Here is a 27,058-nt window from a genome sequence, read left to right on the forward strand (position 1 = left end):
CTATATCCCCTTGATCTGTCCACTCACTTGTCACTTTTTTTCCAATGCAAGCATCTGTTGTAGTTTGCTGATGTGAAATCCTGAGCATGTACTCTTGGTTCTGCCTGACTCGCAGCATTAATTCTCCCAAAATGGATTAGAGCCGTTATCTCGGGTTCCGGCCTCCATCAAGTCTAATGGAAGCTCATGAGCTCAACCCGCAGGAGCAAGAGCAGCATCTTTTCTCTGCATTGATTCATCCGTCCAGACTCACCCTGCTGCAGACATTAAGAAGCTTCAATGCTCCCAGGATATACCAGCCTATAGTCCACAATGCATCTGCCTCTCTTGATCTCATTGTTCAGTTTTTAACGACTGACATTTGAGCAGTGTGTGCAGTATGTGTGGAAGCATTCAGATCCCTTACTTAAGTATTACCTTACTGTAAAGTACTTATCTACAAGAAAGCGCTCTACATTGAAAATTGGAAGTAGAGGAATGCCAGTATCATCAGGAAAATGTATAAACGTCTAGTAGGAAGAGCAATAAAAGCAATACAAAACCCAAGAAAACAAAATATTAGAAAATAAATTGGAAAATAATTAAAAAACGTATCAAAATAATTTCAAAATGTATTTTTTCTGTCAATCGATTAACTACTTTTGTGTGTGTGTAGTTCTGTAAGGAACACATTAAATGACCTGAAAGTGAAAAAGAATATTTAAATACTTTTTATATTGACTATCATGTCTCTAATATATGTAAACAGATGCCTCTCGCACTTGCAACCTCTTGAACTTCTTGGTATTAACAGCTTCTCATTAACGCCGGTGTGCTTTCTACGTTTTCAAAGCTGTCACTTCTAATAGATCATCAGGAGGGCAAGAGAAAGGAAAACCGCCCTGCAGGGATCACTTAACACATTCTCACTGTTAATTACCAGTGTTGCAAGTATATAAACACAGGAGTTATCTGGTAATTCTGTGTGTGAGCAGTGAGTTCATGCTTGTGGGAGGAAATATGATCCCAGAGGGTGGGGCTGCCCTGTGGATCATCCCTCACTCTCTCATTTATGAGTGCCTGTCATGTTTCTCATGCACACACTCGTCCAGCTCAGTGTGGATTGTCAACATAGCATGTCAGCTGTGGAGAGGAGCACGAAAGACCCCTGGCCTTTACATGTATCTACCAGTTTAGGGAGCACCTATATTTATCAAGTATTACAACTTCAAATGGTCACTGGAAGAAGCTGTTTAAGCAGAGGGAGTAAGCTATGCAACAGAAGGACTTGTGAACTATTTAAGGACATGCAAGAAGGATAGCTTTGGGAAAAGTGAGCTGGCAGATGCTACAGAATTTCAAACCACTTGCCAGGAGTTCCCTCCTGTAGGGACTCTTCCACGGGGGGAATCTGAGAAACGGTGTCGCCGCAGCACTGCCCCATGCAGGAACATTGCAATGTCCCTTTTCAACACAAATGAGTGATGAGAAAGTAGGCTGCTGTTTTCTTTTTATCCCCCTCAGTCATCTACAGAAGAAGCTTGCTGACAAGAGGTCATCTTCTTAATCCATTTTCTCTTTATCCTTTGCTTAAAATTGGCATAACTTTTACCTGGAGAGAGTAGATCTGAAGTGCGTTGAGGATTTTGTACTTCGGTTGCAGAGACATAAGGTAAGTTAAGAGATGAAATGTTTTTGTTGGCTTTGTGAAGGTAGTTGATCCTACTAATACAAATAAAACATTTGCATTCTTGTTAATTAACATTATTACTAAAAAGGCATACAAAAATGATGATAAGATAAAGAAATAATAAAGAACACTGTCAAAAACTCAAGTACATCTTTGAGTGTTGAAGACTGACGTTTGCTGGCCCAGATAGTTTGTCCCTGTGGACACAGTGGCCTTGTTTCAACAAATTGCATTAGAAGCTCCTGGGGACTGAGAATCCTCAGATTTTTAGAAATGATTAATTTTGTACAACAAATAGAAGATCTTATAGTAAGTTAAAGGCACAGGTGGAGTGCAGTATGCCTTGTAGTGTGTGTGTGTGTGTGTGTGTGTGTGTGTGTATGTGCTCCATGTGTATGTGTATGAGATATTAACTGCCCGTATAAAAAACAGAAATCTTAAAAAATATTTGTTTTTGCTTCTGAGCATTGTTATTGGATGTGGCATATAATACCTTTTTATAAGCAATACTAACTCTTAACATTTCCCTAACACACGTGTGCTGTAGCTGTGCAGTTCATTGCTATTGGGTATAGAGTTTTAAATTGATGGCCTTTCGTGTTGAAATGACAGTTTGTAAACTTCAGTCATCTTTAGCAAGCCATTATGCAATGGGAGAAGTTAAAGCCTCCAGAGCCAGATGATCCTATGTGTTGCTGTGAGTGTGATTTGGACCAGTACGGATGTTGCTGTGACTGTGAAGATCTGGATGAAGCCTTTACCAGGTATGAAGGTCTTGAGGAAAATAGTGAGTAGTAGGCTAATGAGTAGAATATACTGAAGTAAGCAAATAAACCGAAATACTTAAAGGTAGGGTAGGTAAGTTTGAGAAACCGGCTCGAGATCGCTAGAATTTGAAAATACACAACCGGAGAAAATCTGCCACTTCCTTATAGAGCCCCTCCTCCAACACACACGAACGCGCACATGACCAATGAGGGCACGAGATAAGTTTGTGCACAGAACAGATGGAAGGCTGACAGGCAGGTAGGCCATCCAGTTATTTTAGCCGGGCCGTCTAAAATGATTGGTCGTACTTTTTACAGTATTACGGCTTCCACAGATGACATTTTTTTATGGATTTTTTGTCAAAGCACTTAAGATATTCATTGCTATCGGGATGTTAAGAGCATTCCATGGAATATAACAAAAAGTGTATCTCGAGCCGGTTTCTCAAACTTACCTACCCTACCTTTAAATGTTATTTACATAGAAGTATCACTTTGTTGGAAAAAGGAGTTCAGTATCTTATTGAAAAGCTGTTCTGGGCAACAATTTATTTGTTAGAAAGAATAATACCACTCTTATACAGCAGTTGGTTAGCTAGCTTAGCACAATGACTGGAGACAGAAACCGCTGGCCTGGCTTTTAGTCAAGAAATAGTCTGGCACATAACTCTCCCCTAAACGGCAAACTTTGTTATTTACTGTTTGTTTTCTTACACTGATTAAACAACTTAAAAATAAGGTGTTAACAGAGAACTTCAGTGGTGGCGGGTTTTGTTACCTTAAGCTAGCTGTTTCCAGTCTTTGTGCTAAGCTAAACGTTTCCTAGATGCACATTCCTTAATAAATGAATGTTTAGTTACTGCAAACAAATTAATTAAAAAGTAATACATATAAAACACACAGACATTGAAATACATGTGAATGTATTATGTATTGCTTGTAAATCTTACATTTTAAAAGACACAGTTCAAATCTACCTTTGTGAAAGTAACATCACTTTTCTTGGAGTTTGTAGAATCATGATTGAATCACAAGCACAGAAACCACATTACTTTACAACCAACATTATTTGCCACATTAATAACCTTAATGTTTGTAATTGTGACTGGTTGACCCCTGTTGTCTGTAGGTGGCTGAGAGACAGACCATCTAAAGGGGGATCATGTCAGTCTCCTGTACTTGGGGCCATTATAGACAGAATGGAGATCTCCCTGATCCCGGCCCTGCTGCTGCTGCCTCTCCTGCTGCGAGTTGCAGCGCTGCACCTCCTGCTGGGTGTCACCATCCTGACCGCTCTGCCCGGCATGGTGCTGTGGTACTACTACGCCACGCACAGAAAAAAGAAACGCACCCTCTTCTTCCTCACCCTATCTCTCTACTCCCTGTTCTACATGTATTACCTCTTCATCACAGAGATTTTACCTCGTGGGAATGTCAGCCAGCTGCAGGTGTATACTGTGACCACGGGGGTGATTCTCACTCTCGTCTCTCTTATACAAACCAAGAGAGGCCCAGGCTTTGTGACCCCGTGCCTACATGTAGCTCACAGCCACAGTCAGGAGGCTGAGAAGGACTCCACACATCTTAATGGATGTATCCAATCAGCAGCTGCTACAGGGACCAAAAATGCCCTAACAACAAAACTGAGCAGCTGTCCTGTGTGCAAAATAATGCGACCCCCAAGAGCCGGACACTGTCGAACCTGTGGATCCTGTGTCCAGCGTCTGGACCACCACTGTGTCTGGTGGGTTGGATACAACATATGTATATGGCCCATGATCACTTCTAAGTCAGTTATACTTTTATTTTGCAAAAATAGAGGGATCATGAAAGTCTCTTGCTTACTTTCACTGAACTAAATTAGGTTAAACAAAACAAAATCCCAATTTAACTCCTGAATAACGCTGTCTTTTAGAGAACCTGCTGGCCAAAGAGTCATCTGGGGTCTGTGGAACAATTATAACCTTACTGCCATGTTCACAATTAGCTATCAACGACGAATGACATTTCCAAAAATACCTATAGATATAAAACATAATCACATGTTCAGGGTGTGATTAGCACTCGCTACTTTGAATAGCTGATTGCATTTGTCTGCCATGCTATATACACCCAGGGTGTAAAAAGCCAATGTGGCTATATACACCCAGGGTGCAAATAGCATTGGTGACTTTAATCAGACCAATGGGCAGCTTTAACTCAGGATTGTCAGCTAAGAATTGGTCCGATCTCTGGCCCCTGCAGTCAACATGTGGAACTGTCATTGGGCAACATATTTAACCCCAAATTGCTACCATTGGCCAGTCTGTGAGAGTGAGTGAATGTTGAGCAGCTGGTATGGCGACCTTTGCCTCTTTATGAATGTGTGTGAATTTATGAATGCTGACTTGCTATATGTAAAATGTTTAAAGTGGTCTGGAAGTAAACTGGAAAAGCACTATATAAATCCATATACGATTGCCATTTACCATTAGATTACACATCCTCAGCCAATTCAGTTGAATTTAAATGTCACACCAGCTTTAAAACTGTGTATGGCTCTTAAAAGCATACACTTGCCTGGGTTTTGTATTTACAGATAAGCAGACACATTCAAGAAACAGCAATTATGGAAATGATATAGATATGAATCCGCCATTAAATGTAATAACAAAAAACATATTATCCTGCAGTATTTCCCTATAGTTGTATCTGTTGTATAAAGACATGTTTGGTTTTAAATGATCTGCTGTCTAGATTCTGGTGCCACATTGAACCAATGGAATTTGATTAGAATTTATTTTGTTGTGTCCAAAGCATTGACACAAAACTAACATTTAAGAAAATCCAAAGCAGTGTGTCTTTCCACAAACAATGTCCCAGTTACTAATGGTGCCCAGAAAAAGATATACCCGGGCTCCAAGCAACCAAAGATACACAATTTTAAAGCAAACAGGAGGACGAGGTCATCACTCAATTAAACTTAATGGATGCCTTACCTCCAAAATGACCATGTGTATATCAATTAATGACCATGTGTTGCCCAGCAGGCTACTAATCAGAGTGAGTTCAGAAGTGTGTAAAGTAGTAATGTTTTAGTATAAATGCCTGTGTTTGGGTAGTAAAGAGCATTTGATTGGATAAATGGCACTTGAAATAAACAAAAAACTCTAAATGGGAACACTGTGTTGTGTGTCTGTGCTGAGGTTTTTCAGGATTAACAGCTGTGTTGGACAGGCAAACCATCGCAGTTTCCTGCTGAGCCTCTCTGTGTTCGTGGTCACCTCTCTGTACGGGATCAGCTTGGTGCTGAGCAGCCTCTGTCCTCGACAATATCTGATGACGGCGCTCCTCTACTGCCCCGGCGTCTACACTCAGTCCAGGTACAACACTCTTTATGTGCAGATTATTGTAACTACATATAGGAGTAGAAGTGAAGTCAACATTGTAAAAGCTCACACAATCCAAACATTCATGTGATAAATAATAATAAGTATGATATATGAATATGTTCTGAATATTAGTTATTGCATTTATAACATTGGCATGGACAAACATTATGCAGAAAAATATTATTACCAGTCCTGCCTTTTTTTCGGTTCTTGTGTCCAGGATCAAATCCAATTATTTTTCTTTGGAAATTGTGAAATTACAACTGTTTATAAAGAAAAACACATGTTTAACTGTCAGTTAAATTGTGTTAATTTACTAATATATGAATTGGTGTTCATTTTTACTGAGATAAACTTTTGGCAAGGTGTGCATACACATTTTAAACATTGCACTCTTCCCTCCTTCTGTGCCTTAGATTGTGTCATAATTATTATAAATGAAGATATATGAACACTGCTTGTCAGATCCACTCCAACCATGTTCATAAACCCTTAGCAAAAGTTCTATAATTAGGGGGTTGAAGTAATACAAACACTCAGCTGTAATAATTGGTATACTTTTTATTACATTTCTTACAGATTTCTGTTATGCTTCATTGACTCTTTACTTCATCTCTACAGCTCGGCACTTTGCTTCACCTGTGCTTGGTACAGCAGCATTGTGACAGGTGGGCTGTTTTACATGTGGTTGGTGCAAGTTGTGAATATCAGCCTGAATGTGACGGAGCGGGAGGCTCAGCTGGCTCTGAGGAACAAAACAGGCCAGCGGCGCCTGGGGGGGCTCGTCATCTCCACGGGACAGTTCTCACGTGGCTTCTGTCAGAACTGGGCCGAGTTCCTCACCATGGCAGACGCCTCGGTCTCTCCTCGCTCCAGCCTCACTGACTTGGTATAGTCTCACATTGTACTCTGTTGCAACATCATGACAACTGTTGACTGATAACAGCATGTGTGAAGCTTTGCATCTCATGTCATTCTTAGCATGTATCAGCCCATGTCTTCTGATGCTTATTGCATTCCAGCTTTTTCATACAATACATTATGTTCATGGGATAGGATTATAACAAAAAAGTATCACCTTGAACGATTCCTAGTCCATTACTTAATTAGTAAATTACGACAATGCTTGAAAGGGTTTCAGAAATTAGAAATGATGAAAGGCTAATGATGGCATTTCAACAAACCCCTCTGGTAAAACATTCAGAAGTAAAGATAGGAATGAGGTTTGATGTGTGTAAGTTCTACTAAAGTAGGACCTTTGGTGATTTAAGGTGAAATGTACCAACACAAAGTGCAAGTTCAAATAGTCTGAAATCTAAGCCTGTTGCAAATAGTTGTAGGAAATATAACGTACAGGCTTCAGTCTGCAGGTAGAATGTAAATATAGTTTATGCTGTCCAACTGACTTGGAAACTATTGTTGACCATGTTCATTTAAAACAATTGAACAAAGCATTTGTAATAAAGAAAAATACTATGTGGGGTTCACAAAAGAAGAACAGGCATGCTACCAGATCTGTTCCAGCATTTGGGTGCCCCCCTGTGGAGATTTTCTGAGTGCAAGTCACACTTTATATATCCCACAACTCACTTTTATAAAACCTCACTTTTAAAATGTCCATGCATAAACAACAAAAGAGGCCCAAAGTGGCACATAGGAATACGTCCCCTGTGAGTCTGCGGTGGGGGTGCAGTGTGAACTTCCTGTAGACTCTACAGTCATCTTTACTGTTATGACTGATGCAATCTGAATAACTCAATATTCTCTCTGCAGTGCTCTGTCTGTGGTATTGATTCTTTTAATGTTGTGGCTGTTGTCCATTACTATCTAATAGCACCAGTAGTGCTCCGTCTACATTGTCCAGACCTCCTTATTTTAAGACATGCAGGGATTGTTTTTTGGTAAGAAGTAAATTACAGATATTGTTTATTTATATTAACCCTCCTGTTATCCTTGGGGTCAATTTGACCCCATTCAATGTTTAACGTATCTAAAAAAATGGTTCACATGATTTTTTTTGCTTAGTATTTCATGACTTTTCCTAATTTAGTGAGGACTAATGGGTAAACATAAAATGAACATGAAGATCTTTTTTAAATGTGCTGTACGCACTTTGTACGCATCGGTGTTGCTTGGGGTCAATTTGACCCCAGGCTGTTTTAGAAGTATAAAACATATAGAAATGTCAACATTTTACACATATTTGTGTTGATTGTGTAGGATGATATTGAGGTGACTATTACATGCAAATGTATCATTGTAAAAAAAAACTACCCTCTGCTTTAGTTATTGGTCCTTTAACAACATCAAAAAGATCTTACTGTAACATTGTATTTCAATATGTTGATTTATATATTTTTTGATAGTCACATAATAGGAATTCTGGATGTATAAAGGGGTCTGTGGGGGGGAAGGTTGGGGTAATGTTTTATTTAAATGGTTATTTAGGTAGTCAACTAAGATACCTAAAGCACCAGAGACATACATTTTGGTTAACATTTGGAATATGATAATTATCTTGAGTTTTAAACTACTGGGGTTAAATTGAAAGGGTGAAAAGTAAATCTGAGGATAACAGGAGGGTTAAGCTGAATGTCACAATCCATGACTAATGTGTGTAACCAAATCCAACCTTATTAAACAGCTCTGAACAGTGTATGTTTTCTCCTGTGATTTATACACTCTAGTGTTTTCACCCTATACACTTCCCATTATTCCCCATTCTCATAATGCACATCTTGGGTGGAGCAATCGATCAAGCTGTTTAAATCAATGTCCTCCATTTAAAATAACTCAACTCAACTTTATTTACACAGCATTTGATACGGACACAAATGCTTTACATGGTAAGATTAAAACAACACAGACAAAACATAAATAATATAATGGTACTATGAACAAAATAAATAAATGTAGGGACAACAAAAGGATAAAATAAATAATATTGAAAAAATAATTAGGGCTATATATTACTCAAAGTAAAACCCTTTTTATTATACTTTAAAAATATCCATTGAGCTCGCCATACTGATATCAAATTAAGAAGATCGCTATATTTGATTTGATTTGATTTATTTAGAACATGTAATACAATAATACAACAAATAATATTAATAATGAAATGAATCAAGAGAATTATGATGCTGTACACATTTAAGCAGTATCAAATTGATAAACAAAAATATTATTGACTTACAAATTATATATAAACAAATGATCTACCTAATTACACATCCGAAAAGCGGTGGGAAGAAGTTTACACTTATTTAATCCCACCCCTTCTCCCAAAAACGAAATGATCATAACATCTCCTTCCTTCCACAGCAGGGTCTCAGCAGCCCCTCTCCTCTGGCGCCATCCTCAGGCCAATCTGCTCTTTACTTTCTTCACTGTTGACTTCAAGTGTATACTAAATATTATAGGATCCACCGCAGCATGTGCACATCTGTCGTAATTAGGTAATCCAATTAACAATGGTTTTGAATATGTTATATTAGCGTTCATGACCAGTTGTGAAGCAACATTTGTGCCATTTAAGGTTCTTGTTTTTTTTACTTGAGTATATCCGGGTTGGCGTGTGGTGTAGTGGGTTAGTGCGTTGGTGTTCGGATCAGGGGGTCACAGGTTCAAACCCCACTGGAATCAGCGTGTCGTTGTGTCCCTGGGCAAGACACTTCACCCCAAATTGCTCCTGTGGGGATTGCCCACAGTATTGAGTATGTAAATCGCTTTGGATAAAAGCATCTAACAAGTGACATGTAATGTAATGTAATCCAGGGACGGGAGAAGTACTCAGATATTGTACTTGAGTTAAAGTAGAAAAGTGTAGGAATACTCTGGTACAAGTAAAAGTCCTGCATTCAAAAGTAAAAAGTAGAAAAGTATTAGCTCCATCAAAATATACTACACATATACATAAGCACTAAATGGGCTGGCTCCGGCCTATATAGCTGAACTCCACCAGCGCTACACCCCAACAAGAGCTTTAAGGTCTGCTGACCAGCTGTTGCTGATAGTGCCCAAGACCAGGCTCAAAACCAGAGGGCAGCAGCTGGCCCGAGGCTCTGGAACACTCTGCCCCTCCATGTGAGGTCGGCCCAGACCCTAGGGGTTTTTAAATCTACTCTTAAGACACACTTCTTCTCCCTGGCCTTCTAGTCAGAGCGGAGCACGACTCCTGACTTTTCCCTGTGTTTTTTTTTTAAATATCTGTTGTAATTTATTGTCTTTTATTGTGATTATAGAAATGTGTTTTTATGTGATTGTAGTTATTACATGTACAGCACTTTGGCCCGACCAAAAATCGCTTTTAAATGTGCTTTATAAATAAACCTTGATTTGATTTGATTTGATACAAGTACCAAAAGTAAAAGTACTCATTATGCAGATTGGTCCATTTCAGAATAATATATTATATGTTGGATTATAATTATTGATGCAAGATTAAAGTGTTCTCAAACTAAAGGTGCAGTAAGTTTGAATGACTTTGTATACTGCAGGGTAGCTTATTTACTCAAGGTGTAACTAAAGTCATATTTAAGTGTTTCACATCATTAATCCAAATCTGTAAAGTAACTAAAAGGTATTAAATAAATGTAGTGGAGTAAAAGTACACCATTTACCTCTGTATTGTAGTAGAAGTAAAAAAATAGCAACACATTCAAATACTCAAGTAAAGTACAAGTACCTCAAAATGTACTTAATATGAGAGGGAAATCTCACACAACATAACTACATTTATTTAATTATTTTATAAAAATATTCCTTTGTTTAATTATATTTTGTGATACAAGTCAACATATATAAATTAAGTTATTCAAATGAGCTCCACCTTTATAAGCTGCAACATTAAAGGGACACATGAATACATATATAGTTATAATTACATTATTTAGTATCATATGATTCAGACTACAGAGTACTCTTGCTTTTGGTACTTTTAGTATATTTTATGCTAACATTCTTACTTGAGTGAGACTTTTACTTGTAATTTAACACTGTAGTATTGCTACTTTTAATAAATTAATAAATCTAAGTATATTGAATCCCAGCAATGCGTATAACCCTGTGAAAATGATTGACTTTTGCAGAGACTCATTGATTATCCCATTATGAGTAATTTATATAAAAAATATACCGTTGGACTTTTCTCTCTCATTGCATTTACAGTGTGTATGTTCAGTGAGTTTGCATGCCTGCTCTGACGCTCCTGAGACAGATGTATCCAGATGTCCCAGCTAGCGGGGAACGTTCTCACAACTTTGGCTAACATTACCTACAGGTTCTAAAAATGTTTTAAAGAAACGTTTTAATCTGATGTTCAAAGAGCCTTTTTAGGATGTTTATTATTTCAAATAATGTTCCTATAAGGTGTAAGGTTAACTAAGACATAACGTTTTAACTGCAACATTCAGAGGATGTTTTGAGGATGTTATTAAGGCCTGAGATGACAGAAGGTTTTTTTATAAAACCAAACATTTTAAGAACGTTTTTAGAGAACGTTATCCTACCTTGCAACTCTTACTACTTCTAAATCCAGGCTGAAGACTTTTCTTTTTGCCGCTGCTTTTAATTGAAACTGAGCGGTTGTGTTTCGTTTTTGGTTAATGAACATTTGGGGCTAGTAACCCCAGGGAATCAGTGTCTGGGGACTTTGTCCTGGCTGGTTTTCTCTGTGTATGCTGCTCGGGACGTAGCCTATGTGCCGGAGAAACCTTTTTTGTTTTTAGAACCAAACATTTCTAGCTGGGGTATCAGAGACTTTTTGAGACTGTGTTTGCTTTGGGCAAAGACCTGTCATATCTTCTCTCTGATGATTTACAGTTTCACAGAAGCTGAAGCAATTAAATGGAAAGTTTAAGATATTGATAGAAAGTTAGATAAAGTGGAGAAATCTTTTGGTACAAGACTAATGCTGCTTTTTAATAATTCAGGCGATTAAATACCAACTAGTGGGAGACTTTGCAAATCTGCATGATGTCTAAACAATAAATACATACTTTGTCTGAATGTACATTTGTTTAAAGGAGTAGTACATTCCTGCATTGGTATTTACTGGTAAATGTGACAGTCGTTTTTAATGAGAGTCTTAAAACATGTATTAAATTCTGCTCTGCCATTTCTTTAAATATTTTTTTCTCGGGGCAGAGTAACTGCCTGTTCAAACTGGCAAGGTATGTAGGTCTGAGGAATCTTTGCTTTGGTGCATGTATCGGCCTGCACCTGACTTCTCGATTCATTACACTAATTAATCTCCTCCTCATCACCCATGGATTCATATTTATCCGTGCAGCAAAGATCCTGCAGAAAGCAGAGAGGTCACACACAAAAGTGAGAACAAGTTAGAATTACAAGCAAAGGCTTTAAAAAAAGTATAACATATCTGCATTACATAAACTAAGTAGAAAAAGTAAAGTACTCATTATGAATTATTATAACAAGTATTGTATGTGTGTGGGCTACTTATAACTGCTTATTTGTTAATTACATTTTGTGTCAACACTCTGAATCTGAAAGGTATAGGTAATAACATTTTGAGATGAATGCATGAATGAAAATAGGATTACCTAATATATTGCAGCCATGATTTCAGTGTGTGTATGCATGTGTGAAAAGGTGAATGTTGGAAAAGCCCTTTAAGATGTTGGGAGAATAGAAAGGTGCTATATAACTGCATTTCAAATAACTAGTTTAGCTGCTACTGCAGAGTAAAACACTATAAAAGAAACATAACAATCTCACCTTAAGGTCAATTTAGTAGGCTGGCGTTTACCCTATTTACAACTTCTTGTCTCTATGTTGGCCCTGGTTGGATTGTTTACAATTGCTTTCCAATAATTTCCCATTTAACGTTATCAAAAAAAGTGAGACTCTTTTTATACTCCATTTAACTTCCATTCTTCCACTTGATAGCCTCTTGAATAACTACTCTAATGGCTCTCAATGGCTGCAGAACAGCTACTGAGTGATATTTGAGACTGAATGTGAAAGAAGATGACTGTGAGGGAGCACCCAGCTGTACAAACAGTCAGTCCCTGTTCTCCTTTATATCAGTAACTTAAGGACAAAGGAGGACGTTTTTCCATACTTTAAACCCATTAGAGAGACACTAAAAAGAGTTTTAATTCATCACATGTCGATGATGCATGATTAGGAGCTCAATCAGTTTCTCTCTTTTGTGTTTTCTCTTTGATTTACCATCGCAACTGCTGACAGAGAATTTGACTCTGTGCCACAGAAAGCCCTGGAGGTCAGCCACTGCTTTGTTTACCATTTGGTTACTGTGTTTTTACGCTCACAAATAGGAGGCTGCAAAAGGACATTGCATTATAGAATACTTCATGAATCTTATCTTGCGGCAGACAGAATACGGGCCTCTGATACTCTTCTTCTTCTTCTGTTATTCTGCCCAGGCTAAAAACTCCTTGTGGCAGTGAAACTGTTTTGTAAGCCTCACGTGTTTGAACCCATCCTAGCTCCAGGGTCTGTCTGTCTGTGTGTGTGTGTGTGTGTGTGTGTGTGTGTGTGTGTGTGTGTGTGTGTGTGTGTGTGTGTGTGTGTGTGTGTGTGTGTGTGTGTGTGTGTGTGTGTGTGTGTGTGTGTGTGTGTGTGTGTGTGTGTGTGTGTGTGTGTGTGTGTGTGTGTGCTGCCTATATAACTGGTCGCCAGCAGAACTTCAACAATAGCTCGTCATCAACACTCAGTAGCCATGACTCTCCTGCTGACCGTGCTGGGAGCCGTGCTCTGCTCCTTCTCCGTTTCTGCTCAAGTCGTACCGCAGGCTGACTTCAACATACAGGGGGTGAGATGGACTACATGGTGGATTATAAGCAGTATTTTTAACCTTAGTCATAAAATGATTTATGGTGCCTGTTTGCATTTTTGTTAAAACTCTATCTATCTGATTTTGCTGGCTAGTGCAACTTGGCGATTATCACATTTAAATGCATAAAAAAGCATGCATAAAATGGTACAAACAGCTGTGTACCTAATGTTGTGTATTTGTAATATCTTTGCAACATGCATGGTGACATTTAGGCAGCTCTGTTTTACCTAAGAAGCAGTACTAATACTTACTACAGTGTAAACATACTCTGTTACAGGTCCTGCTTTCAGTCAAAAGTACAAAAGCATTAGAAGAATTTAAGTATCAAACTTAAAAGTATTCATAATGAAGAATGAGAAATGTTTTAATTATATTTTGTAAAATTCAATAATATTTTTTTATGAATTAAAGGTGGGGTAGGTAAGTTTGAGAAACCGGCACGAGATACACTTTTTGTTATATTCCATGGAATGCTCTTAACATCCCGATAGCAATGAATATCTTAAGTGCTTTGACAAAAAATCCATAACCATTTTTAATCTCTGGAAGCCGTAGTACTGTAAAAAGCACGACCAATCATTTTAGCCGGCCCGGCTAAAGTAACTGGATGGCCTACCTGCCTGTCAGCCTTCCATCGGGGCACAAACTTATCTCGTGCCCTCATTGGTCATGTGCACGTTCGTGTGTGTTGGAGGAGGGGCTCTGTAAGGAAGTGGCAGATTTTTTCCGGCTGTGTATTTTCAAATTCCAGCGGACTCGAGCTGGTTTCTCCAAAATGACCTACCCCACCTTTAATGTGTCAAACATTTTAATGTTGCAGCAGGTAAAGTAGGAGGTTCTGCTTGTGATTTTAACCAATGGGACATACAATTAGTCTTAACTTAAAGTAATAGTCCATGTTCAATTATTTACTGACTGTATTATGTATAATTAATATGAATCTGTAAAGAAACTGAAGTTATTAGATAGAAGTAATGGAGTATGAAATACAATATTAAACAGTACATTTAACCACTGCATTCAGAGGAATTGTGATGTTTTTTTTAAAGCTGCTATCACCTAACCGGTCAACACTTACTCTATTGTTCGCCTTGTGTGTGTCCACAGATGGCAGGGAAGTGGTACCTGATAGGATTTGCCACGAATGCCCAGTGGTTTGTCAACCGCAAAGCCGACATGAAGATGGGCACCGCCATGTTGACCCCGACTGCTGATGGGGACCTGGACATGTCCTACGCCAGTCTCAGGTAAATAAGTGAGGAGAGAGAAAGCAGCCAAGAGACACAACTAAACATGGAGAAGCAGTATTTAGTAATTATGCTACATATGTCTGGAAGAACTGCCAGAAAAACCACTAGCCCGCTGCAAGTCTCACTTATTTTATAATCAAGACTGAAGCTTTTTATTCATATCACACACTGCACCAGGGGCCGACTGGGACTAAAAATCAGCCCGGGAAACTCGATACCGCTAGTAAATTGTCAACGGGGGGGGCCAGTCCGCCCCTGCACTGCACTGTCACTTTTGACCTTTCATATTAAATTTAGACTTGTTGAGTAATAAATAATAGTAAAGTTGTTTATCACTTTTTACACATAAGGTGCAGCTCAAAGTGCTTAAACAAAACGGCACACAACACAAGATAAACAGAGAACAAGAAATGCACTGCAGGTCGAATGTTAAAACCTTTTTGCAAACATGCAGCATATGACCATGATATACAAGATGTCAAGGAATACAAGGAGGTAATATAGGAAAGGTAAGGTCATGCTTTAATGCTTTCTTGGCAGCTCTGATGGCTCCTGTTGGAGAATGAACAACCTGGCCAAGCAGACCAATGTGCCCGGGAAGCTCACGTACACAAGTGACCGTGAGTGCACCAATGTACACACACTAAACACATAGAGGCCTTGAACAATCACAATAAACCCACAATTCTTCTGCTTTCCCATGAACTCTTCCCCTCATCAGGCTGGGGCAGTGTGAACGACATGTCGATGGTGGATGTGAAGTATGACGAGTACGCGCTGACTCACACCATTAAAACCAAAGGGAGTGATCCCACCGTTGTCAACAAACTATATGGTAAAGTTGCCATGATGCTAGACTTTATAACGGTAATCCTAAATGCAGTCATGTACTAACTTCCTGTGGTGCTTCAGGCCGTGGAGTGGAGCTCAGCGCCGACCTGCTGGAGAGGTTCAGGCAGTTCTCCTTGGGGACTGGTGTCCTGCCGGAGAATATCGCTTTCCTTCCCAAAAATGGTATGTCTCATATAAATGGAGAGGTTTCCTGTAAACAAAACCAACAACCTGTGATTAAGGTGCACAATCATGCTTTACTCTGTTTCTCTTTACCCCTCTCCAGCGGAGTGCCCAGCTGCTTAACTTCCTGCTCCGGTGTCTGTATGTCAACAAGCTTTCTGAAGACTTCATGAATATTCTACATCTATCGGTGTTTAACGCCAATACTCATTTTATTTTGTTTACACTGCTCTTTCAGATGTGGTGTTAAGAAAATAATGCCACTAAACAATGTAAAGCCTGGTTTCAGTATAATATGCTTTGCTTTAATTCACCAGCAGTTCTACTCTTTATGTACTTCAGACATGTTTGAGACATTAAATGCTCTGCTTTGAATGTGCCTGATGATTTTTTTTTTGCACAATAAAGCTCAATTAGTCCTTTTAAAAAAATCCAGATTGTGCACCAACGACAAGATATGCAGGTTTCCAACTTTTAAGAGTTTTCGGCTTTGAACATTTTTAAGTAAGGGATAATGTGCAGCGACGCAGTCATTATGGGGAAAAGAACACTCGACAGGCTGATCAGGAGCCCGACGCGAAGCCAAAACTGTATGCAGTTAAATCGACCGAACTTCTTTCCGCAGATGTGAGCGTCCTTAACAACGGTCAATAAATCCTTGACAGCGGTCTGTCTGTTCTGGATTAACGTGTCACGTGTTCTGAATTGACCAATCAGAATCGAGTATTCAACTAAGCCATGTAATAACAGTATATAAATGGTTGTATGCCCTGGTCAGACCTTAAAGACAGTTACACTGACTGACTGTAAACATAACTTGTTTACCAGAAAAAAATTCTGATTTGAGGTGACCACAGAAAGTTTGGGCCTTTAGCAATGACTTTAAAGACAGCCGTATGAACGAAAAATAATCCTGCACTGTAAAAGGTCAAATCTCTCAAAACAAGTTATTGAGCGGTGGGCCTTCGACAATGTGTGAAAATAGAAAACAAAACATCTAAAATACTTTGCTTTTATTACTTTTTTAACAAATACGTTGAAGTACATCCATAACAACACAGTTCAGATTTCCTTGTTATCAAGTGTTTACATCTACACGCTTTGTACAGATTTGTATACAAAACAATAATTTACGTCCCATAGAAGTCTAGTTACACTTAACTATACAACAACTTGTAAATGAAATAAATATAAAAACAGGAATAATCACAGGTGATAACAAAAGGGTAAAAAGCCATAGTACAAGTACACCACCAGCACCTGTCTTCTGAAGTTGAATCTAAAAAGATATACCTTTCCACTGGCAAGAGTACATCTGTGAGGGCGAGACACAAATATTCTGTCCATAGTTTTAATAACAGCAGCTCCAGTTACACTGTTTGATTCATGAGGCCAGACAGTGGGACGCTGAAGTGAACCTTTCCTGTTTTAGTAAAAAAGCTGGGATTTAATAGATGTATCGACATGATCATTGAAAAATAAACCATCTGCCCGAAAAAGCTTGTCATCAGTTCTAATGGTCATCACAACAAAATCAGCCTTTTCAAACAAACGGGATCTCACTCTCTAGGTAGCATTATTGGAATCAAAATAGTCAGGGGGTCGTCTTTACTGCTTTGGGCACTTGTTCTGAACAACTCAAAGTACTCACTGAAAACTCATAGGTATGACGGGGTATTGGTCGCATTGTGATAGAGGTGCATATGTGAACTTTCATCACCATCATGACACATCCATGAGTTCATGATCCTGTGTACAAAGCCAAGAATTATAATTATATATATATATATATTATTATAATTATAAATCCTTGTGTTTTTAGCAAAAAACTAAAATGCGAACAGAGTGGTGGGGCCGGAGCACCAGGAAGCACAGCAGATGCTTTGTTTTTCATTCATTCTTCCTCTCGCTCACACTTTGGACTGTCACAATAATTACATATCGACTTATTGTAAGATATATGGACATGTACAACTTCTACAGGGGCACCATAGAGAGGATCCTGACTGGCTGCATCACGGCCTGGTACGGCAGCTGCACCGCCCTCAACCGTAAGGCTTTACAGAGGGTGGTGAAAACTGCACAGCACATCACCAGGACGGAGCTGCCATCCATGGAGGACCTTTACGGCCCCTACACACGGCGGCGTGCGTTGAAGCTTGCCGGCGGGCATGTCTGACGCTCAACCAACAACCAATCACATGAATCTCCCGCCCCGGACACACAAGCAGCGGTTTGATTGGCTAGAGGTTATGTACTGGCATATGATTCGATTTGCTGACGCTTCCGTCGAAGCTTCAAAAGTAGAACATTGCTCTACTTTTGAAGCGAGCTTTGCTCCCACAATGCAGTTCAGCGAAGCGTGACGTCACCCCATTCAAAGTGAATGGGCAGAAGCGTTGAAGCTTCAACGCACGCCGCCGTGTGTAGGGGCCGTTACTCCCAGCGGCTCAGGAAGAAAGCCCTCAGGATTACAAAAGACCCCCATCACCCCAGCCACAAACTGTGGCAGGCGCTACCACAGCATCCGGACTAAAAACCACCAGACACTTTCATCCCACAGGCAATAAGACTATTAAACACCTGAGCTTGCACTGTTTCTATTGTTTAAAAAAAAAAAAAATGTTAATGTCTTGTAATTGCACTGTTGAGGAACCTGCGATCTAAGTTTGTCATACATTACATAATGACACCGTAGTTGTGTATATGTTATGATAAAAATCTTGAATGTCCATTTTTGCTACAATAAACAATAAACATGTTTTTTTTAACATAAGAATATCGCCAACATTATATCCAGAATGAATGGCGAGTTTTTCCTTACCATTTTAAGATTTGAGCAAGGTTCATTTTGCTATCAGAGCTTGAGTTGACTTTTGTTATTGTTTTGGTTCTGTGGTTTATCCAATTTAAGATATTTTAATATTTTTTCACAATGAAATTTCAAAGTCTAAACTTTCTATATGGGAATTACAATATATTATATTTTAAAGTTGCATAAAATAGTTTTTAAAATTACAATATTGTTGATTAAAATCATTTCCACGATTATATATTGTCCAATAAAAGTAGTTATCGTGACAGGCCTGCTCATACACACACGATTCATATCACACATAACTTGATTACAGCATTAATCATGATGTTCACCAGGAAGTGCTACTGGGAGAATGTTGCTAATCCATACTGCTTTGTTGAGTAAATTATGACAAAATGATGCAAACGTTTTGCAAATCGAACAGTCTTGAGACATAATTAGGCCCATTGTGATTGACAACTGATTGCTGCCTGCAAAATAAAAATAAAATGTATATCTACAAAGAGACATCTGCACAATCTGCCATGCACACCGTCACCAGCAAAGGGACATGCAGTTAAAAGTGCAAGTCTACAGAGGGGTTCTGTTGCTAACTCGGGACAGAGCATTGTGTTATGTACATGTGTATACATTTCTGAACAAACATTAGGCTGACGATCAAAAAAGGTCAAAACAACAGAACGGACTAAGTGCAGCACACACACACGCCACATTGTTTGAGTGTGGCCTGTGTGGTGCTGAGGGTGCAGAGTTTGGGGTGTGATGGTTGCTTCGACATTGTTCTTTGTTGTGGCACAGTTTTTGGCTCGGTCAGAGTCACTCCTGCACCACATCTTTGTGGTGGCGTATGATATGCTGGTTCTTCTCAGAAGGTCGTCGGAAACCTTTCGAACAGATCTCGCAGCGGTGCGGATAGTCTTTAGTGTGAATGGAGATCACGTGCCGCTTGAACCCCGAAGCGTCCCCGGTGCTGTAGTCGCAGTACTGGCACTGGTAGATTCTCCTTTCTTTCTGTCCTTTGCCAATGACGACAGTCACACTGCTGGCTAAGCTGGCTGCACTGACTCTGCTGGCCTGGCTAGCAGCGCTGGACGCGCTGGCTGCAGACTTTTTAGGCGACACAACAGGAGTGTGTGTCTCTGTCCTCTTACCCGACTCACTCTTTTCAGGAGAGGACTGTTGCTCCTTTGTGTGCACGGACAAGATATGGCGACTGAGAACAAAAGGGTCTGCAATTTTGAAGTTGCAGTGGCGGCACTGATGAAGCTTCTTGGTCCGGTGCGACACCGAGTGCTTCTTCAGTTCAGACGGTCGGTGGAAGCCTTTACCACAAATGGCACATTTGTGTGGATAGTCCTTGGTGTGAACGGATATGATATGGCGTTTCAGGTCACTCGAGTTGGAACTTTTGTGATCACAGTGGGCACAATGGTGGGTCTTATTCTCCTCGTGCGTTAGTCCATGCTGCATTAACTCCTCCTCCTCGGCAAAGGTCTGGAAACAGCGCTCACATTTGTATGGCATCTCTTTGCTATGCTTAGTTTTGATGTGTGTCTTGAGATTGGAGGAATCGGCCGACTTGTAGTCGCAGTACAGGCAGGAGTAGGGCTTCTCGCCCGTGTGCGTGCGCATGTGTTTCTTCAGCTCCGAAGGGTGTCGAAAGCCTTTTCCACATTCTACACAGATGTGGGGGAAGCTCTTACTGTGGACGGCCAACAGGTGCCGGTTGAGCAGCCCTTGCTCGGCCGTTTCATATTCACAGAACTTGCATTTATGCATCTTGTTTGGCGTTGTGGGCGACTGGCCCTTGGGCTCTCGGTGGTGGTGCTGCAATCTGTGAGAGAACAGCGCCGCCTGCTGGTGGAACTCCTTGCCGCACATTTCACACTCGAAAGGGGCCTTGCTGTTCAGAGCGTGTACCTCCATGTGGTTGTGGAGGCTGGCTTTCTTGTTGGTGGTGAAGTCACAGTCTGTACATTGGTACTTTTTCCTCGTCAGAACCTCCTGGTGGTGATTCTTGGTGTGGCGTTTAAGGAAACCCCGTGACTTGAACTTTTTACCACAGAGCATGCAGGGGTAAACTGTGAGAGGCTGACCGTACGGGCCGATGATGATGGCTGGAGGGAAACAGAGATGACACCAATCATTTCAAAGTGATACAAAATAACATTTATTTAAAAAGCTTCAAGTGTCATTTCTGCTCTTGCTGAGCTTTGAACAGCTCCACTTTAAGAGTTATGATTTAAACAGTATTTGTATTGTGCAACGATTATAAAACAATCCATGAACTTCGTGTTGCTCTTACCTGTCTGCACCTGGCGAGGCTCCGACCGTCTCCTGCTCTTGTTGCGTTGTCTGTTGATTTCATCCACCCCGTCAGACTCATCGATGTGCAGCAGAGCACTGGCGGCACCGTTTCTGTTTTCACAACTCTCGCTATCATCTGCACATGTGAGACCAACAGAATGTCTTAAACCAGGAAAATAAACAACACTGGCATCTGTAAAGCTTTTGCTAAGACACTGTTGATGCACAGGCTTCCAGTGTGGTTTTAAAAGCAATTTAATAAAAGGGGTGCTGGCCATAAGCAGCTGTACAGGCCAGAGGCATGAAGTCCTTGCTTAGAGACACACTGTCACATAAGTGGTCATGAGTTACTGGGTATTCCACCAATTCTATATAAACCTTGGACTAGGGCTGCACGATATATCGTGTCGTGACGATAATCGCGTTATGCGCATGCGCGATATTCACATCGCAGGACGTGCAATTATAATTTAATTTAAATTAATTTTTGTATACGTGCGATATTAAGTAGGCAAATGAACTCAAACACGTCATGTTACAATTCTTTTGCTGCTTGCTACAAAAGGAAAACTCGCGCAGCTCTCATGTCAGGGGTACTTGAGTGACAGCAAACCACCAATCACAACCATTCTTGATCAGATCACAGCAGGATAACCGAGCTACCGGTTAAATATTGTTAAGAAAATACCAATTGTATAGCATTAAAGTTCAAGAAAGGATGGTTTGCGGACAAAAAAAACTGTCTTTTCTTCAATTCCTGTATTTTTTCATATCGCAATATATATCGCAGGGGAAGAAAATATCGCAATGTCAGTTTTTTCCAATATCGTGCAGCCCTACCTTGGTCCCCCCTGTTGAGGAGCCTTACATTTACATGACCAAAAAACTAGTAACGTTTAGCTTCATGATATCATCACAATTGTTGGATCCGACAGACTCACCGTGGTTTCCTTGATTGTGATGAGAATCCCCGACAGACATGTAGACCATCTTCTCTCGGAGGCCTGAAGACTCTGTTAACGCCACACTCTCCGTGTCTCCGTCGCTGATGTCAACCGATTCTCCTGCAGAATTAAAATAAACCATTTAAAATCCTCCACTTTTGGAAAATCTGACACATTATTTTTCAACCCCAGAGAGACTGAGCCCTCACCACCATTTTCACTATATCGTCTCAAGTATAATAGCAAATCATTATTAAGACTTTTGAGGCCCTCGTTATTGGAACCTGAATAACATTTTAAATCATTTCAAGACCTGAAGATACCAGTTTTCAGTTGAAGCCAGAAACAATAACATTGGCTAATAACTTCTACAACAGATCAAGGTTCTTTGAATAAACAAGACAATTTAAATGCATTACTATTTGATCTTATTAGAGCCGAGTGGTGGATGTAACAACAACTTTTAACTGTGAGCTAGATAAAGCATATTCTTTTATTTTGTATTTAGTGGCAATCACTTTCTTACAGGTTTAAATGTAACTCACCCATGTCATCCTCGCCAGAATCAGCCTTGAAGATGTACACCTTTATCACTTCCTGCCCATCCTCATCCTTCTCCACTTCCTGGTCCTCCACAGCTCCCTCCACTGTGACCTCTGTTCCATCCTCGGACACCATTTTGCCAGCTTCGTCCACTAGCGAGGAGACACACACAACACATTTCATTAGAGACATGATGCAAGGGGTCGAGAGTCATTTCTGACAACATCAATGCTTATTACCTTGTCACTATTATTTAAAGTGAAGATGAAGTTTGGAAATAGTTTCACTCATTTCAATTTGTACACCATCTCTTCTGAATAGTCCTCTTTTGAATAGTAATACATATTAGCTAGTCAGTTCTAAAGTGGCAACAATTAAATCCAAAAATGTTGGGTTAGAAGGAGTTCTGGTTCCTCAATACTACTGAAATACAAATTGAGTCCAACATTTCTTACTGCGGGTCCACTAACACACTAGCAGTTGAGATTGAAGGTTAACACTTGGTGGTAATGACCACCGAGTGTGTATCATACCCATTTACAGAGTGTGTACCACTTTGGGTTGTGAGACGAGGAAAATGTACAGTGGGGCAATAATTGCTGCAATTATTCTTGTAATTATTGCAGTTAACGTATACTGGCTGCTTGTGTTAATCATGTGGCTATGAACCAGTGATGCTTAATATAAAACAGAAAATGAAAGTCTGAAATGTTTCACAAACTCTGAAGCTGCACGGTCACGAGTTTAAAACACAAGTGTCACAATTTGGTCGTTTTAAAAAAAAAAAAATTAGCCGCAGTCCTCCACTGAGCAGAGATGTGATAGAACACTAACCTGCCCATAGACCGAAGATGACAATAAGCATTTCGCTTAGTATAAATTCCAAATTTGGGAGCATTTACATGATATTTATGTTAATGAATTAGTGAGTTTTAGCGAAAACATGTGTAAACTTACAGGATATCATGAGATAATCCCCACAGCCATCTTGGTCGTCGTCCTCCTCCTCAGGGTCCAGCCCATCTTCAGGGATGTCTCCCATGGCAACTCCTTCCTCATCGCCATCAAGAGCCATCACGCAGGTTTCCACTGCTACGTCCTCGTCTTCATCGCAGTGCACATACTCAGATACCACATCCTCGACAGCATCCTGGATGACGAGCTCGTCTGGCGCGAACCTGTGAACCGCCATGCCTTCGCCCTCGCCTTCGGACACCAACACTGTCTCTTGAAGCTCCACAACAAACTCCTGCCCACCGGCACCACCCTCATCTGGAAGAAGCAGGATTACCCAGATAACGATATTAGTGTTTGTGGATTTATTTAAATGGTAACTATATTACTGGTTTACTACAGACACCAGACAATTATTTGAAACTCTAACATGTTAATAAGAATTGACACATACCAAAAACAAACAAAAAATTGCTAATTACCCGATCCGTGTAATATTATTTTAGGCTCTTCAGAATGTATTGATAGCCTGGTGACATCCTCATCCATTGTCCTCGCAATGCATTTGTTAGTGGAGCGCTGAAAGCAAAGGATAGAAAGTCCGTTTAGATCTTTGTGAACAAAACTGTTTGAAACAAAGCTAAACATAATCAAAATCAGGTGTTCATGGTAATTAATGTGATTTGAAATAACCAGGAAACAAAGATTCTCAAACAAGATTTGAACGTGAATGTTAACCTGAACAGAATCAAGTCATTTATTTAACAGATCTGGCAAGGGAAAGCCACAATGAGCCTGTTATCCTTTGCTTTTTGAAGAAGCAACTTAATGTGTGTTTGGCCAATATGTTGATAATTTGATTCACATGATAAAGAGACCACTGGCCTTGTGTTACACAGCTACTGAAGCCTGAGCAACACCTAACAGCTGAAACATATTCATCTTTAAAGACTGTAGTCTGTTGAGTTTTCTTTCAGGAAAACATGGAATTGACTGCCATCACCTTGATAATGTAAACAGTGTGCACATGTGACATTTTCTAGGACTAAGACAGTTTCAAACCTCACTACATATTTGGTTGAGACCAAAATGTGTCCAACTCTGTAGACCCATATATTAAAAACTAGCATAAAATATATTTACAATTTGTACTTCACAATACTCAATCATATCAACACTAGTGTAGAAACCAAAAGCAACTCAGTCCTAAAATACATTACCTTCAATTCATATTATGTTATTATGCCGTCAGTTGTGTTCTTGTTAAAAACCAACCAACTACTCTGTTTTACTTCACACTTTGCCGTGTTTTATTCTGCTGCTGCAATGAACAGGTTCCTCTATGAAGAGTTGTATTTGATTTGTTAAAGTCACCTGATGAAAAACATATGTATTTCACTGTAAATAAATCTGACCTCACAGGTGAATTGAGTGTATATATGAGAGGGGAGGCATTTAAATTAACATGTGGAATACAGTTGTGCAGTGTTAGCTTGTGTCTGCCGCAAAGGACATCAAGTGGCATAATTGCACTGTCTGCATCAGCCACAACAACTAAACAAATCGTTCAACCAAAATGGTAATAGTGTTTCCTTCACCATGGAGATGAGATAATGTGCGATCGAAATATCTCCCCGTTACACACAGGGGGGGTGCAGAAATGTAAACAGTGGTGTGAACGATGCAGCCGGGGTGCCATTTAATTTCCACTGAATGTACCATCCCCCACCTCCAGGTGGAAAATGATAACAACGGTGTGTGGAGATGTGGCGCACAACACAGGGCATCGGTGTACTGAAAAGATGCCGCCAACACATTAAAACCAGGGTGGTCTCACTAACTTAGCCTGCGTTACACATTCACACCAGACTAGACACAGTGTAAGCACGAAGAGCTGATTAACGGTAATGTCCTCAACTGACCACTGGAGCAGCTTTAGCACTGATTACACACGCAAAGCCCCGATTTTTATTGCAAAAACACACATTTAAGCAAAGAAAGGTTGCACCCACATGCACGAAGGAGGATCAAACTCCTAAATAAATGAGAAAGATTAGTCTAGGTTTACACTTTAGCGAATCTGCAGCAGCAAGCTAGCAGGAGGAGCGCTAAACACACTCGTTTTCTACAACCGATTTTCATCACACTAGCATCCGCCATTTTGTTAGCTTGGTTTCTGGACGAATGCTAATTCAACACTTAATGAAAATACACCTCGGCGATGAGAAATAGCTAATTGGATTCTGTTGATAGCTATAACGCTCACTAAATCTTGTATTTCATCCCAAATAACGTAAGCCATGGATATACAAAATCCATATAAAACCATATTTTCAGCGGGAATGCTAGCTAACAGGATAGGCCTGAATTACCAATTACGGCCTCTATGGGGGCCCGGGCCTGAGAAGAAAAGGCCCAACCCTTTGCGGCCTCTCGGTGACAATGAAGAAATAAATTAAAATACCACATGCATGCAAAAACAAAGACACACGGACACGCACAAATGCAAACATAGCTTTGCAAACGGGTGGCCCGGAGCAAAAAATGACCCGCGTACCAGATGTATGCTGCAGGGATGGCCTCCGTCCACACCTCGGCTTCCCAGGCCGCCTGGTTCCCCCAGACTCGGGCTGGATTCAGTCGGGAATTTTGTGTTATTTGGGCGGGCCGGAGAGGAGCGGAGAAGGAGGGGTTATGGGTTGTTTCTGGAGCTCGGCTGAAAGCAAAGCAGGACGTCTGGAGCCAGTTCTTGTCATGCTACAGCCCCCTGCTCCTCCAGCTCCGAGGCCGCCGTCAGCACGACACGTCACAGCCCGAGAGCAGCAGGAAAATGCGGAAGGGTTGTGGTGGAAATCACACTGGCAGGCACCAAACAGGCCATAATCTGAGCACCGCTGTTCTAACGGGTTATGTCAAGACGTGCAATGCAGTGTTAATTTTAATTAGTTTGAGCCCCGAGGTTGATGTAGCTAGTAATGGGCTGAGAACGGCTTCGTTTCCCCCAACAGTAGACGTGTAACTATGCAGCGAAGAAGTGTATAATAAAAAGAGATTATACTATGTCCTCCAAACCGAGAGCATCCAACATTTAAACAAATAGCTGACATGTTTCCAATGAAACACCTATCACAGTTTCAGTTTAATCCTGACTGCATTAAACCTTACTGTTTCTTCACAAGAACCTCAGCCTCCTGGTCAATTAACTTAAAAAGTCCAATAAATCTTAAAATAATATTTTATAGGATCCAATAAGATATTTGTGATGCATGCATAGGTAATAGAAAATAAAAAGGAAATATTCCACATCTCAACAACACTGGAAGAAAACTTTAAAAAAATGTACTACTACTTAAGTACACATTGGATGTATTACTTAGTACTTTACATGAGTAGTTTTACAATATATTTGTTTAAAATTTGATTTATATCTCTATGGTAAATTGTAATGGTAATTTTTATCATGCAATTTTCTTTTACCTAATTAAAGGCTCTCAAAACTTGACCAGTCATTCTAAGCCACTCGCACATGAGGATACATATTGTTTTGTAACAGGATATTTGTAATACTACAACAAAAAGTACATTCCTAGTCAGAC

The 27,058-nt window shown here is 40.0% G+C and overlaps 3 protein-coding genes across 3 annotated transcripts; 2 read left to right on the forward strand and 1 right to left on the reverse strand.

Moving 5' to 3' along the window:
* Positions 1-2,292: 2,292 nt before the first annotated feature.
* On the forward strand, positions 2,293-6,982 carry LOC117490528 (palmitoyltransferase ZDHHC23-like). Its single transcript, XM_034140295.1, has 4 exons — positions 2,293-2,433; positions 3,566-4,180; positions 5,631-5,798; positions 6,429-6,982. Exons 1-4 carry the CDS (start codon positions 2,315-2,317, stop codon positions 6,700-6,702), a joined length of 1,176 nt encoding a protein of 391 aa, XP_033996186.1. The 5' UTR covers positions 2,293-2,314; the 3' UTR covers positions 6,703-6,982.
* A 6,485-nt stretch (positions 6,983-13,467) lies between these two features.
* Positions 13,468-16,275, forward strand: zgc:153704 (uncharacterized protein LOC767759 homolog). The gene is made up of 6 exons (XM_034140183.1): positions 13,468-13,608; positions 14,740-14,879; positions 15,423-15,502; positions 15,604-15,717; positions 15,795-15,896; positions 16,000-16,275. The coding sequence occupies exons 1-6, from the start codon at positions 13,516-13,518 to the stop codon at positions 16,017-16,019; spliced, it is 549 nt and encodes a 182-aa protein (XP_033996074.1). The 5' UTR covers positions 13,468-13,515; the 3' UTR covers positions 16,020-16,275.
* Positions 16,276-18,472: 2,197 nt separating this feature from the next.
* LOC117490511 (zinc finger Y-chromosomal protein) lies at positions 18,473-26,299 on the reverse strand. Its single transcript, XM_034140271.1, has 7 exons — positions 26,020-26,299; positions 23,945-24,041; positions 23,466-23,780; positions 22,511-22,660; positions 21,963-22,085; positions 21,020-21,157; positions 18,473-20,831 (listed from the first exon to the last, which is right to left on the reverse strand). The coding sequence occupies exons 2-7, from the start codon at positions 24,009-24,011 to the stop codon at positions 19,531-19,533; spliced, it is 2,094 nt and encodes a 697-aa protein (XP_033996162.1). The 5' UTR covers positions 24,012-24,041; positions 26,020-26,299; the 3' UTR covers positions 18,473-19,530.
* Between the last annotated feature and the right edge of the window lie 759 nt (positions 26,300-27,058).

The sequence above is a fragment of the Trematomus bernacchii genome, unplaced genomic scaffold (genome assembly GCF_902827165.1).
Source record: "Trematomus bernacchii unplaced genomic scaffold, fTreBer1.1, whole genome shotgun sequence".
NCBI classification, from domain to species: domain Eukaryota; kingdom Metazoa; phylum Chordata; class Actinopteri; order Perciformes; family Nototheniidae; genus Trematomus; species Trematomus bernacchii.